Raw genomic sequence first — 14,762 nt, 5'->3', positions numbered from 1 at the left:
TGTGGAGAGAAGGATAATTCCCTTACCCTCTGGCATGCTGTGCAAGAGGGCAAAATGGCATTCTATAGGGTAGGAAAAAGTTCCCAGGCAAAGAAATGCAGACACAGGCAGGGCAAAGTCACTGGTAAGAGGGACACAGTAGTGTGCCCAAATGGTATGCTATAACAGGATCCAGGTCTTATATTTTAAAACTTTTCATTCAAAGTCCAGAATAGTATTTGGGACATAATAGTCTCCTGATAATTATGGACACATCAACCTGACGTCAGAGTGGTTGTGAGAAATGTTTACAAATAAAACCCGAACATACAAATTAAGTCCTAAGCAACAAAAGAACAAAAGAAAAAAGGAATAAGAAAGGGCAAAGAAGGCACTGGAATTCATCTCTACTCACACTTTCTCATAAATCTTGTTGGGATTCTCTGGCCATTCGATCATGCACACCACTCGGTTGGGCATGGTCTCTGTGGTTGAGTAGTAGCCCTGGGGGAAGGCCAGGAGGAGAGCCAGGACCCAGATGACACAGATGACCACCTTGGTGGCTGTGGCCGACAGCCGGGGCTGGAGGGGGTGGATGATGGCCATGTACCTGGAACAGAGAAGAAAGGACAAAATTCCAATTTGGTCACCATAATCTGCATTAGTGATTATGCATTGTTCCTGCCCAGTGAAAAATTCTCCAGAAACCCTTTGAGTCCTGGTGATTTTTACAATTATTTTCTTTTTCATATTCTATCCTTAAGCTTTATGACTTTTATGGCATAAATGCTAAACTCAGCCATATATTTTTTAATATTTTAGAACCCATCTAGCAACATTCCAGGAGAGAAATTTTCATCCTTGTCCTTATGCTAGGGACATGATGCCTAAGTATATGTCAGTGGCTTACAGTGAAATAAGAAAAATAAGAACAACTTTGTGAATTTAGTCAATGTAAAGCCTATTTTTACCTTTTTTGGATTAAGGAATAATGGTGTTAGAAATAGTAGTTTTTAAAGTCCTGGTGTGGCAATGTAAAAGGCTAGCAATCCTGTACAGGTCCACACAATTTGAAGGGAAGTGAATGTGTACGAATGAGAAAGCAGTGGCCTAAAGCCAACAACAAAAAAAATAGCTCCTGGAGAAACCTTCACCAATTCTTTGAACATCTAGAAGTCAGTGTATGGCTAACAAAGTATGCTTCATGAAGAGAAAGAGACTCTCCACCTCCTGAGACAGACACACTTGAGCATATCAAAGCCCAGGGTAGATGAAACCTCTCTGCAGGAAGAGGGAAGCAAAGTGAATGATGACTTTAGGTCTGGAGCCATTTCTCCATCTCTTACTTGGGATCAAGCACTGAGTGGTGTCATCTGAATGAGTGTCCACGTCTGAATTTGTGTATAGACTTTGAGATTCAGCAGAGATTTTAGAATTAGCAAATATTCCAATCAGCATTTCATATCAGTTATAATCACATCAATTCTGCCTCCTGCATTGAAGAAGTCATCTACCTTTTAAAGGGATAGGTTTAGCCCAGTCCCCTAACACCCCTGCCCCAAGCTTTTGAGGTGTGTGGTGGACAGGAACAAAGCAGCTTTGGATGGAACATAGCTCACGCCCCTTCTAGGGTACTGCTCCCTTCCCCCATGTTGTGAGGACCCCTCCTGCCTGGAAACTTGTTCTTCAGAGGACGCTGGACTCAAAGTGGCTGCAGTCAAGTACTACCACCTCACTGGCCTGGTTACAGGGTCCTCACTTGGGGAAGGGGAGCCATGCCAACTTCTTTTCCCATCCCTGTGTTACTATCTGGCACTCTTAACACCTGTCAATAAATATTGTCTACACTGAAAACAATTTTTTTTTTTTTTGCAGAGTTCATGGATCCATCCCTTAAAATATGCATTTTTTTTTTCAGAGTAGGAATTATGTCTTATACCGCCTTCGGGGTTTAAATATCTGACAAAATCTCCGAATCATGCATTTGATTCTCTGACAGGCAGGTGTTTCTGGCTTCCATGGGACTGAATAGTCAATGGAGACTTCAGAAATGAGCAGACAAATAGAACAGCTGTCAGCTGGCTCCACATAATTCTTTTTTACAGTCTTTGGACTCTAGGATCTCTAGGCTGGAACTGGGGCCAGGGTTACAAGGAAAGCAATTTCATTTAGTATGTGCACTACAAATTCACACTGTGCACCTGCCCCATGCAGAACACTGTGTTTCCTTGTGAACTCCGAGTTTCTAATTTCTCCAAGGAGAAAATGCATATAAATAAACAGCCACAAAACATGACAGTAGGATATGTGACCTCAAGTGGTAATCTGATAAATACCTCAGAGCTTTAGGGAGATTCTGCAGATTCGGAATGGCAGGTGGACTATTGAAGAAACTTAAAGGGGTGTGCTTTGCTGGATTTGGGGTGAGCCTGCTGAGCACCTGGCTTGAAGGGCAAGAAGCATTCAGAGACTTCTTCCCTTCTCCATGTTATGAATAGTTACATCTTCCTTGTCTGAGAAGCTTGAAGGCTCAGTTTACATGAAGGCTTCCCTGATCGTCCTTTTATCACCCTAAACTTTAGAATATCTTTTCCCAGATTTTCTTGCTAGGCACCTAGGCTTTCCTTCTCTGGTCTGTAAGAGCGATGGCATAGTCAGTGTTCAGAATATGAAAGTATATTATGATACCTCAGGTCAGCTTTTTTTTTTTTTTAACATCTTTATTGGAGTATAATTGTTTACAAAGGTGTGTTAGTTTTGGCTTTATAACAAAGTGAATCAGTTATACATATACATATGTTTCCATATGTCTTCCCTCTTCCGTCTCCCTCCCTCCCACTCTCCCTATCCCACCCCTCTAGATGGTCACAAAGCACCGAGCTGATCTCCCGGTGCTATGCGTCTGCTTCCCACCAGCTATCTATTTTACGTTTGGTAGTGTATATATGTCCATGCCACTCTCTCACTTTGTCACAGCTTACCCTTCTCCCTCCCCATATCCTCAAGTCCGTTCTCTAGTAGGTCTGTGTCTTTATTCCCATCTTGCCACTAGGTTCTCCATGACATTTTTTTCCCTTAGATTCCATATATATGTGTTAGCATACGGTATTTGTTTTTCTCTTTCTGACTTACTTCACTCTCTATGACAGACTCTAGGTCCATCCATCTCACTACAAATAACTCAATTTCGTTTCATTTTATGGCTGAGTAATATTCCATTGTATATATGTGCCACATCTTCATTATCCATTCATCTGTCGATGGGCACCTAGGTTGCTTCCATGTCCTGGTTATTGTAAATAGAGCTACAATGGACATTGTGGTACATGACTCTTTTTGAGTTATGGTTTTCTCAGGGTATATGCCCTGTAGTGGGATTGCTGGGTCGTATGGTAGTTCTATTTTTAGTTTTTTAAGGAACCTCCATACTGTTCTCCAGAGTGGCTGTATCAATTTCCATTCCCACCAACAGTGCAAGAGTGTCCCCTTTTCTCCACACCCTCTCCAGCATTTATTGTTTCTAGATTTTTGATGATGGCCAGTCTGACTGGTGTGAGATGATATCTCATTGTAGTTTTGATTTGCATTTCTCTAATGATTAAAGATGTTGAGCATTCTTTCATGTGTTTGTTGGCAATCTGTATATCTTCTTTGGAGAAATGTTTATTTAGGTTTTCTGACCATTTTTTGGTTGGATTATTTGTTTTTTTGATATTGAGCTGCATGAGATGCTTGTAAATTTTGGAGATTAATCCTTTGTCAGTTGCTTCATTTGCAAATATTTTCTCCCATTCTGAGGGTTGTCTTTTGGTCTTATTTATGGTTTCCTTTGCTGTGCAAAAGCTTTTAAGTTTCATTAGGTCACATTTGTTTAATTTTGTTTTTATTTCCATTTCTCTAGGAGTTGGGTCAAAAAGGATCTTGCTGTGATTTAAGTCATAGAGTGTTCTGCCTATGTTATCCTCTCAGAGTCTGATAGTGTCCGGCCTTACATTTAGGTCTTTAATCCATTTTGAGTTTATTTTTGTGTATGGTGTTAGGGAGTGTTCTAATTTCATACTTTTACATGTAGCTGTCCAGTTTTCCCAGCACCACTTATTGAAGAGGCTGTCTTTTCTCCACTGTATATTCTTGCCTCCTTCATCAAAGATAAGGTGACCATATGTGCATGGGTTTATCTCTGGGCTTTCTATCAGGTTCCATTGATCTATGTTTCTGTTTTTGTGCCAGTACCAACCTGTCTTGATTACTGTAACTTTGTAGTATAGTCTGAAGTCAGTGAGACTGATTCCTCCAGCTCCATTTTTTGTTCTCAAGATTGCTTTGGCTATTCGGGGTCTTTAGTGTTTCCATACAAATTGTGAAATTTTTTGTTCTAGTTCTGTGAAAAATGCCAGTGGTAGTTTGATAGGGACTGCATTAAATCTGTAGATTGCTTTGGGTAGTACAGTCATTTTCACAATGTTGATTCTTCCAATCCAAGAACATGGTATATCTCTCCATCTATTTGTATCATGTTTAATTTCTTTCAACAGTGTCTTATAATTTTCTGCATACAGGTCTTTTGTCTCCTTAGGTAGGTTTATTCGTAGATATTTTATTCTTTTTGTTGCAGTGGTAAATGGGAGTGTTTCCTTAATTTCACTTTCAGATTTTTCATCATTAGGGTATAGGAATGCCAGAGATTTCTGTGCATTAATTTTGTATCCTGCTACTTTACCAAATACATTTTTAGCTCTAGTAGTTTTCTGGTAGCATCTTTAGGACTCTCTATGTATAGTATCATGTCATCTGCAAACAGTGACAGCTTTACTTCTTCTTTTTCAATTTGGATTCCTTTTATTTCCTTTTCTTCTTTGATTGCTATGGCTAACACTTCCACAACTATGTTGAATAATAGTGGTGAGAGTGGGCAACCTTGTCTTGTTCCTGATCTTAGTGGAAATGGTTTCAGTTTTTCACCATTGAGGATGATGTTGACTGTGGGTTTGTCATATATGGCCTTTATTACATTGAGGGAAGTTCCCTCTATGCCTACTTTCTGCAGGGTTTTTTTTTTTTTCACACACACACTGTATTTTATTTTTACAAGAGATAAATAGACTGACACCAAGCATGTACATGGATGACCACAACAAAAGCAACAATGATTGCAATTACCAAACATGAAACACACTCCTACTATGTCATAATATTGACATTCAGTCCAATAATCCTCCGCTGTAACAGCTCCTTTACTTTGCAGTGAAAATTGATTTGTATATTCTTTGCCTCTTTGTCCTTGTTGGATTTTTTTTTTAATTCAGACAGAAAGTCACAAAAATTATACTCATCCTCATCAGTTCACTCAGTCCCATGTAATTAATTTTTTTTTTCATCTTGATCTTTTGTTAGCACTTTTATGAGTTCATCAGTTTTTCATTAGAGTTCTGAAAATGCTTATTCATTCAGTTCAGCAGTACAGTCAGTTACCAGAAACCTGTACTTGTCAGAGTCTTTTCCATGAATTTCTTAAAGATGAGACCCTTTTATAGGAACATATTTGCAAAAGCATCAGAGTACACACAGAACTGTCTGTAAATGACAAAAGACTTAAAAATGACCATAGTTAAAAATTTGATGAAAGTTCATAATAATGCAGTTGAGAAGAAAATTAGTTATTTCTGAGATATACATTTTAAAGTAATAACTAGAATTATGACTTATAACATTATACCAGAACATATAAGATTTTTAGAAATTTCATGTAATGTCTGAAACATTTATATTAACATATTTCCATACAAATAACCCAATGAAAGTTTAGTATTAGTTGTTTTGTTTGTTTGTTTTTTTACACTGCAGGTTCTTATTAGGCATCAATTTTATACACATCAGTGTATACATGGCAATTCCAATCGCCCAATTCAGCACAACACCATCCCCACCCCACCGCAGTTTTCCCCCCTTGGTGTCCATACGTTCATTCTCTACATCTGTGTCTCAACCTCTGCCCTGAAAACTGGCTCATCTGTACCATTTTTCTAGGTTCCACATACATGCATTAATATACGATATTTGTTTTTCTCTTTCTGACTTACTTCACTCTGTATGACAGTCTCTAGATCCATCCACGTCTCAACAAATGACTCAATTTCGTTCCTTTTTATGGCTGAGTAATATTCCATTGTATATATGTACCACATCTTCTTTATCCATTCGTCTGTCGATGGGCATTTAGGTTGCTTCCATGACCTGGGTATTGTAAATAGTGCTGCAATGAACATTCGGGTGCATGTGTCTTTTTGAATTACGGTTTTCTCTGGGTATATGCCCAGTAGTGGGATTGCTGGGTCATATGGTAATTCTATTTTTAGTTTTTTAAGGAACCTCCATATTGTTCTCCATAGTGGCTGTATCAATTTACATTCCCACCAACAGTGCAAGAGGGTTCCCTTTTCTCCACACCCTCTCCAGCATTTCTTGTTTGTAGATTTTCTGATGATGCCCATTCTAACTGGTGTGAGGTGATACCTCATTGTAGTTTTGATTTGCATTTCTCTAATAATTAGTGATGTTGAGCATCTTTTCATGTGCTTCGTGGCCATCTGTATGTCTTCTTTGGAGAAATGTCTATTTAGGTCTTCTGCCCATTTTTGGATTGGGGTGTTTGTTTCTTTAATATTGAGCTGAATGAGCTGTTTATATATTTTGGAGATTAATCCTTTGTCCGTTGATTCGTTTGCAAATATTTGCTCCCATTCTGAGGGTTGTCTTTTCGTCTTGTTTATGGTTTCCTTTGCTGTGCAAAAGCTTTGAAGTTTCATTAGGTCCCATTTGTTTATTTTTGTTTTTATTTCCATTACTCTAGGAGGTGGATCAAAAAAGATCTTGCTGTGATTGGTGTCAAAGAGTGTTCTTCGTATGTTTTCCTCTAAGAGTTTTATAGTGTCCAGTCTTACATTTAGGTCTTGAATCCATTTTGAGTTTATTTTTGTGTATGGTGTTAGGGAGTATTCTAATTTCATTCTTTTACATGTAGCTGTCCAGTTTTCCCAGCACCACTTATTGAAGAGACTGTCTTTTCTCCATTGTATATCTTTGCCTCCTTTGTCATAGATTAGTTGACCATAGGTGCATGGGTTTATATCTGGGCTTTCTATCTTGTTCCATTGATCTATGTTTCTGTTTTTGTGCCAGTACCATATTGTCTTGATTACTGTAGCTTTGTAGTATAGTCTGAAGTCAGGGAGACCGATTCCTCCAGCTCCGTTTTTTTCCCTCAAGACTCCTTTGGCTATTCGGGGTCTTTTGTGTCTCCATACAAATTTTAAGATGATTTGTTCTAGTTCCGTAAAAAATGCCATTGGTAATTTGATAGGGATTGCATTGAATCTGTAGATTGCTTTGGGTAGTATAGTCATTTTCACAATGTTGATTCTTCCAATCCAAGACCATGGTATATCTCTCCATCTGTTGGTATCAACTTTAATTTCTTTCATGAGTGTCTTATAGTGTTCTGCATACAGGTGTTTTGTCTCCCTAGGTAGGTTTATTCCTAGGTATTTTATTCTTTTTGTGGCAATGGTAAATGGGAGTGTTTCCTGAATTTCTCTTTCAGATTTTTCATCATTAGTGTATAGGAATGCAAGAGATTTCTGTGCATTAATTTTGTATCCTGCAACTTTACCAAATTCACTAATTAGCTCTAGCAGTTTTCTGGTGGCAGTTTTAGGATTCTCTATGTATAATATCATGTCATCTGCAAACAGTGACAGTTTTACTTCTTCTTTTCCAATTTGTATTCCTTTTATTTCTTTTTCTTCTCTGATTGCCGTGGCTAAGACTTCCAGAACTATGTTGAATAATAGTGGTGAGAGTGGACATCCTTGTCTCGTTCCTGATCTTAGTGGAAATGCTTCCAGTTTTTCACCATTGAGAATGATGTTTGCTGTGGGTTTGTCATATATGGCCTTTATTATGTTGAGGTAGGTTCCCTCTATGCCCACTTTCTGGAGAGTTTTTATCATAAATGGGTGTTGAATTTTGTCAAAAGATTTTTCTGCATCTATTGAGATGATCATATGGTTTTTGTCCTTCAATTTGTTAATATGGTGTATCACATTGATTGATTTGCATATATTGAAGAATCCTTGCATCCCTGGGATAAATCCCACTTGATCGTGGTGTATGATCCTTTTAATGTGTTGTTGGATTCTGTTTGCTAGTATTTTGTTGAGGATTTTTGCATCTATATTCATCAGTGATATGGGTTTGTAATTTTCTTTCTTTGTAGTGTCTTTGTCTGGTTTTGGTATCAGGGTGATGGTGGCCTCATAGAATGAGTTTGGGAGTGTTCCTTCCTCTGCAATTTTTTGGAAGAGTTTGAGAAGGATAGGTGTTAGCTCTTCTCTAAATGTTTGATAGAATTCACCTTTGAAGCCATCTGGTCCTGGACTTTTGTTTGTTGGAAGATTTTTAATCACAGTTTCAATTTCAGTGCTTGTGATTGGTCTGTTCATATTTTCTATTTCTTCCTGGTTCTGTCTCGGAAGGTTGTGCATTTCCAAGAATTTGTCCATTTCTTCCAGGTTGTCCATTTTATTGGTATAGAGTTGCTTGTAGTAATCTCTCATGATCCTTTGTATTTATGCAGTGTCAGTTGTTACTTCTCCTTTTTCATTTCTAACTGTATTGATTTGAGTCTTTTCCCTTTTTTTCTTGATGAGTCTGGCTAATGATTTATCAATTTTGTTTATCTTCTCAAAGAACCAGCTTTTAGTTTCGTTGATCTTTGTTATTGTTTCCTTCATTTCTTTTTCATTTATTTCTGATCTGATATTTATGATTTCTTTCCTTCTGCTAACTTTGGGGTTTTTTTCTTCTTCTTTCTCTAATTACTGTAGGTGCAAGGTTAGGTTGTTTATTTGAGATGTTTCCTGTTTCTTAATGTAGGATTGTCTTGCTATAAACTTCCCTCTTAGAACTGCTTTTGCTGCATCGCATAGCTTTTGCATTGTCATGTCTCCATTGTCATTTGTTTCTAGGTAATTTTTGATTTCTTCTGTGATCACTTCGTTATTAAGTAGTGTATTGTTTAGCCTCCATGTGTTTGTATTTTTTACAGAACTTTTCCTTTAATTGATCCCTATTCTCATAGCGTTGTGGTCGGAAATGATACTTGATATGATTTCAATCTTCTTAAATTTACCAAGGCTTGATTTGTGACCCAAGATATGATCTATCCTGGAGAAGGTTCCATGAGCACTTGAGAAGAAAGTGTGTTCTGTTGTGTTTGGATGGAATGTCCTATAAATATCATTTAAGTCCATCTAGTTTAATGTATCATTTAAAGCTTGTGTTTCCTTATTTATTTTCATTTTAGATGATCTGTCCATTGGTGAAAGTGGGGTGTTAAAGTCCCCCACTATGATTGTGTTGCTGTCAATTTCCCCTTTCATGGCTGTTAGTATTTGCCTTATGTATTGAAGTGCTCCTATGTTGGGTGCATAAATATTTACAATTGTTGTATCTTCTTCTTGGGTCAATCCCTTGATCATTATGTAGTGTCCTTCTTTGTCTCTTGTAATAGTCTTTATTTTAAAGTCTATTTTGTCTGATATGAGCATTGCTATTCCAGCTTTCTTTTGATTTCCATTTGCCTGGAATATCTTTTTCCATCCCCTCACTTTCGGTCTGTATGTTTCCTTAGGCCTGAAGTGGGTCTCTTGTAGACAGCATACATATGGGTCTTGTTTTTGTATCCATTCAGCCAGTCTGTGTCTTTTGGTGGGAACATTTAATCCATTTACATTTAAGGTAATTATCGATATGTATGTTCCTATTCCCATTTTCTTAATTGCTTTGGGTTTGTTATTGTAGGTATTTTCCTTCTCTTGTGTTTTCTGCCTAGAGAAGTTCCTTTAGCATTTGTTGTAAAGCTGGTTTGGTGGTGCTGAACTCTCTGATCTTTTGCTTGTCTGTAAAGGTTTTAATTTCTCCATGAAATCTGAATGAGATCCTTGCTGGGTAGAGTAATCTTGGTTGTAGGTTTTTCTCCTTCATCCCTTTATGTATATCCTGCCACTCCCTTCTGGCTTGCAGAGTTTCTGCTGAAAGATCAGCTGTTAACCTTATGGGGATTCCCTTGTGTGTTATTTGTTGTTTTTCCCTTGCTGCTTTTAATATGGTTTTTTGTATTTAATTTTTGATAGTTTGATTAATATGTGTTTTGGCATGTGTCTCCTTGGATTTAACCTGTATGGGACTCTCTGTGCTTCCTGGGCTTGATTAAATATTTCCTTTCCCATATTAGGGAAGTTTTCAACTATAATCTTTTCAAATATTTTCCCAGTCCCTTTCTTTTTCCCTTCTTCTTCTGGGACCCCTATAATTCGAATGTTGGTGCATTTAATGTTGTCCCAGAGGTCTCTGTGACTGTCCTCAGTTCTTTTCATTATTTTTTCTTTATTCTGCTCTGCAGTAGTTATTTCCACTATTTTATCTTCCAGGTCACTTATCCGTTCTTCTGTCTCAGTTATTCTGCTATTGATCCCTTCTAGAGAATTTTTAATTTCATTTATTGTGTTGTTCATCATTGTTTGTTTGCTCTTTAGTTCTTCTAGGTCCTTGTTAAAAGTTTCTTTTATTTTCTCTATTCTATTTCCAAGATTTTGGATCATCTTTACTATCATTATTCTGAATTCTTTTTCAGGTAGACTGCCTATTTACTCTTGATATATTAGGTCTGTTGGGTTTTTACCTTGCTCCTTCATCTGCTGTGTGTTTTTCTGTCTTCTCATTTTGCTGAACTTACTGTGTTTGGGGTCTCCTTTTCGCAGGCTGCAGGTTCCTAATTCCCGTTGTTTTCTGTGTCTGTCCCCAGTGACTAAGATTGGTTCAGTGGGTTGTGTAGGCTTCCTGGTGGAGGGGACTAGTGCCTGTGTTCTGGTGGATGAGGCTGGATCTCGTCTTCCTGGTGGGCCGGTCCATGTCTGGTGGTGTGTTTGGGGGTGTCTGTGGCCTTATTATGATTTTAGGCAACCTCTCCACTAATGGATGGGGCTGTGTTCCTGTCTTGCTAGTTGTTTGGCATAGGGTGTCCAGCACTGTAGCTTGCTGGTCCTTGAGTGAAGCTGGGTCTTGATATTGAGATGGAGATCTCTGAGAGATTTTCTCCATTTGATATTATGTGGAGCTGGGAGGTCTTTTGTGGACCAGTGTCCTGAAGTTGGCTGTCCCACCTCAGAGGCACAGCTCTGACTCCTGTCTGGAGCACCAAGAGCCTTTCATCCACATGGCTCAGAATAAAAGGGAGAAAACATTGAAAGATAGAAAGAAAGAAAGAGGATAAAATAAAATAAAATAAAAAAGTTATTAAAATAAAAAATGAAAATTATTAAGAAAAAAATTTAAAAAGTAAAAAAAAAAAAAAACAACAACAACAATGGACAGGCAGAACCCTAGAACAAATGGTGAAAACAAAGCTATGCAGAGAAAATCACACACAGAAGCATACACATACACACTTAGAAAAAGAGAAAAAGGGGAAAAATAATATGTCTTTGCTCCCAAAATCCACCTCCTCAATTTGGGATGATTCGTTGTCTATTCAGGTATTCCACAGTTGCAGGGTACATCAAGTTGATTGTGGAGCTTTAATCCGCTCTCCTGATGCTGCTGGGAGAAATTTCCCTTTCTCTTCTTTGTTCACACAGCTCCTTGGGTTCAGCTTTGGATTTGGTCCTTCCTCTGCGTGTAGGTCGTCTGAGGGCATCTGGTCTTCGCTCAGACAGGACGGGGTTAAAGGAACAGCTGATTCGAGGGCTCTGGCTCACTCAGGCCGGGGGGAGGGAGGGGTAGGGATGCGGGGCAAGCCTGCAGAGGCAGAGGCCAGTGTTAAGTTGCATCAGTCCCTCAGGTCAGCTTTTACATATGTAATCTGAACTGATGATAGCTCCCCAGAAGGGAATCCCCAGGATCTTTTCTTTCTCCCTTTTTTGGAAAGTGGTTAGGTAGTCTTTTTTAAAATTTATTTTATTCAAATATTGTTGATTTATAATATTGTGTTAGTTTCTACTGTACACCAAAGTGGTATATATATATATATATATATATATATATATATATATATACATTCTAAGGGTTGATAGTAACTTTTTTCCTTGTGATGAGAGCTCTTAGGATTTATTCTCTTAACAACTTTCATATATAACATACAGTAATGTCAATTATATTTATCATGTTGTACATTACATCCCTAGTACTTTTTAAATCTTATAATGAAAAGTTTGTACCTTTTGGCTACTTTTACCCAATTCCCACCCCCCCCAACCCCCACCTCTGTAAACCACAAATCTGATCTTCTTTTTCTATGAATTTGTTTGTTTTTGAAGTATAGCACTATGTTAGTTCCTGGTATACAGCATAGTGATTGGATACTTCTATGCAGTTCAAAATGATCACCATAAGAAATCTGGTTATGATCTGTCACCATAAAAAGATATTACATAATTATTGACTTCCCACACTATACATTTCATACCCATGTCTCTATTCTTATTTGAATATTTTAGTCATGACATATCAGCAAGTCACTGTGCCCCTCCTTTGTCAAACACACAAAAGTGTCAGCATTACCCTGAAAAAGTTATCACCTATTTGGGAAATAAAATTATGGTTTAACAAAAAAAAGACACTACGTGTAGGTAGGCTTGAAGTCAGGAGAGAGTAGAATTAGGAAGAGACTTGTAAAAGATATTGTGGTGGAGATGAGTAGTAATCTATAAATCTCTGGGCAAATTTCCCTGGTTGATTTGGTGGCTATAAAGTCTGTTACTCAACTGCTATCTACAGAGCATTGAAAGGGCAAAGACAGGGAATTCCCTGGTGGTACAGTGTTTAAGAATCTGCCTGCCAATGCAGGGGACACGGGTTCGAGCCTTGGTTCGGGAAGATGCCACATGTCACGGGGCAACTAAACCTGTGCATGACAACTACTGAGCCTGTGCTCTAGAGCCCGTGAACCACAAATACTGAGCCTGCATGCCATAACTACTGAAGCCCACGTGCCTAGAGCCCGTGCTCCGCAACAATAGAAGCCACTGCAATGAGAAACCCACGCACCACAACGAAGAGTAGCCCCCGCCCGCCGCAACTAGAGAATGCCCGCATGCAGCAATGAAGACCCAACGCAGCCAAAAATAAATAAATAATAAATAAATTTATATATAAAAAAGAAAAGGCAAAGACAACTCTCAACCTGCAGTGAATCAAGCATTGTCTGGCTACTTCCAAGGGAGGTCCAGTGTACTGCAGACCTGATGACCTTCCATACTTAGGGTGGTATCCTGAAAATAATCCTGAGAAGTCTTGATTTCTCTCTTGGTTCTGCCTCTTTCCTGCTGCCTGACAGCAATGAAACCTTTGTTTCCTCTTTAGTCATGGGGTGGTTGTGGCAATCCTGCAATCAGAGCCAGTGGATGTGGATTTGTGCAATCACTATTGTCTTCTTTCCAATTTGCTGAAGGGCTGGACCTGGTTGGTCATAGCTAGAGTTTCTTTTGAGTGTTTGTATTAAAATTGTAGAATTGCTTACTGAAGCATTTCCCAGAGGCAAGATCTTTCCCCTACCAAGCTGGACATGCAGCCATGAAGATGCCTGTCTCAGCTGCAGCACCTCCCAGGCTCCTGCTTTCAGTGTGTCTGTGCATTCTCAGACTTCACAGGAGCTTAGAGAGGATGCACAAGGGAGAATGTGGTGATTACACTGTCCCTTTTGGATATTATCTCAAATGCAAATTTTTAATTTACTTTTAACTCAGAATAAATGTTCAGACTTAAATAAATTTAACCTAACAGTCACCCTCATGCCCGAATTGGTGATACATGGCTCAGAATCTAATGTGACTGGGGCTTAAGGGGGATCGCATAAGCATATTGGTGTTGTAGCTCCAAATGGGTGGCAGAAAGCCATATTTTATTTTTATTGCAAGTATTGTAATTTGGAAGCCCAGTTCAGTTAACTCTGCCATTTCCCGAGTGTAGGAGCTATTTCAGTGACAGATGAAAGTATTGTACACATAAAGCTAGAGAGACTAAAAAAGATTGACTTTAAAAAACGTATATATTTTCATTTGTATGAAATAGAGCCATTTATAAAGCTCCTTCCTCCTTTTTTTCCTTTCTTCTTTCTCTCTCTTGCAATTCTCACTTCTGAGGCTTGTGTAATGCACTTCTTTCATATTTACCCCAAATCTAGTACCACTTGGATGACTTGTCTGCAGAAGGATGCATATTTCCTTTCTTACTGTCCATTTGTATTTTGGATTCCATTAACATACATTTATATATTTATTTGTAACCACCCTGAACAATTCTTGCTTATTTGCTTGTAAGTTATCACAGAGTAAGTGCTGCAAGCCCCAGGAAATTACATTCAATAAATATTTATTGACTACATTGTGCTCGTGGGACTAGAAGGCAGTCAATGAAATGTCTTTCTAGTTTATGCATTAATCATCAGGCTACCAGAGAGACTGTCTGGAGGCTGTGTGGGATGTGGATTATGTTCTCCACTTCAGGTTGTTTCAGTCCCATGGCGGGCCATGAGCTCTGATTTGAATTGTATGTGGCCTCTCTGATGAAAACTTGAGGTGCTGTCTTCCTCCTGCATGATTTTGCTTTATAAAAAGGACTCTCCATATAGTGCTTTAAGTCTGGCAAAATATAAGCCTGCACATTTTTAAAAACACAGAGTGAAACAATCTTATTGTGAGAAAGAATTCCAATCTTCTGACAAGCTG

The 14,762-nt window shown here is 38.4% G+C and overlaps 1 protein-coding gene across 1 annotated transcript in view; it reads right to left on the bottom strand.

Annotated features, from left to right (window-relative positions):
- Positions 1-14,762, bottom strand: part of TACR1 (tachykinin receptor 1) — a 317,613-nt gene that overhangs the window by 105,874 nt on the left and 196,977 nt on the right. The window contains exon 2 of the mRNA XM_057557767.1: positions 395-589. Coding sequence (XP_057413750.1) covers positions 395-589 — 195 coding nt within the window. The remainder of the gene's footprint in view (positions 1-394; positions 590-14,762) is intronic.

This window comes from Balaenoptera acutorostrata, chromosome 12 (assembly GCF_949987535.1).
Source record: "Balaenoptera acutorostrata chromosome 12, mBalAcu1.1, whole genome shotgun sequence".
NCBI classification, from domain to species: domain Eukaryota; kingdom Metazoa; phylum Chordata; class Mammalia; order Artiodactyla; family Balaenopteridae; genus Balaenoptera; species Balaenoptera acutorostrata.
The sequence above is the reverse complement of the archived record's forward strand: the minus strand, read 5'-3'. Positions and strand labels throughout refer to the sequence as shown.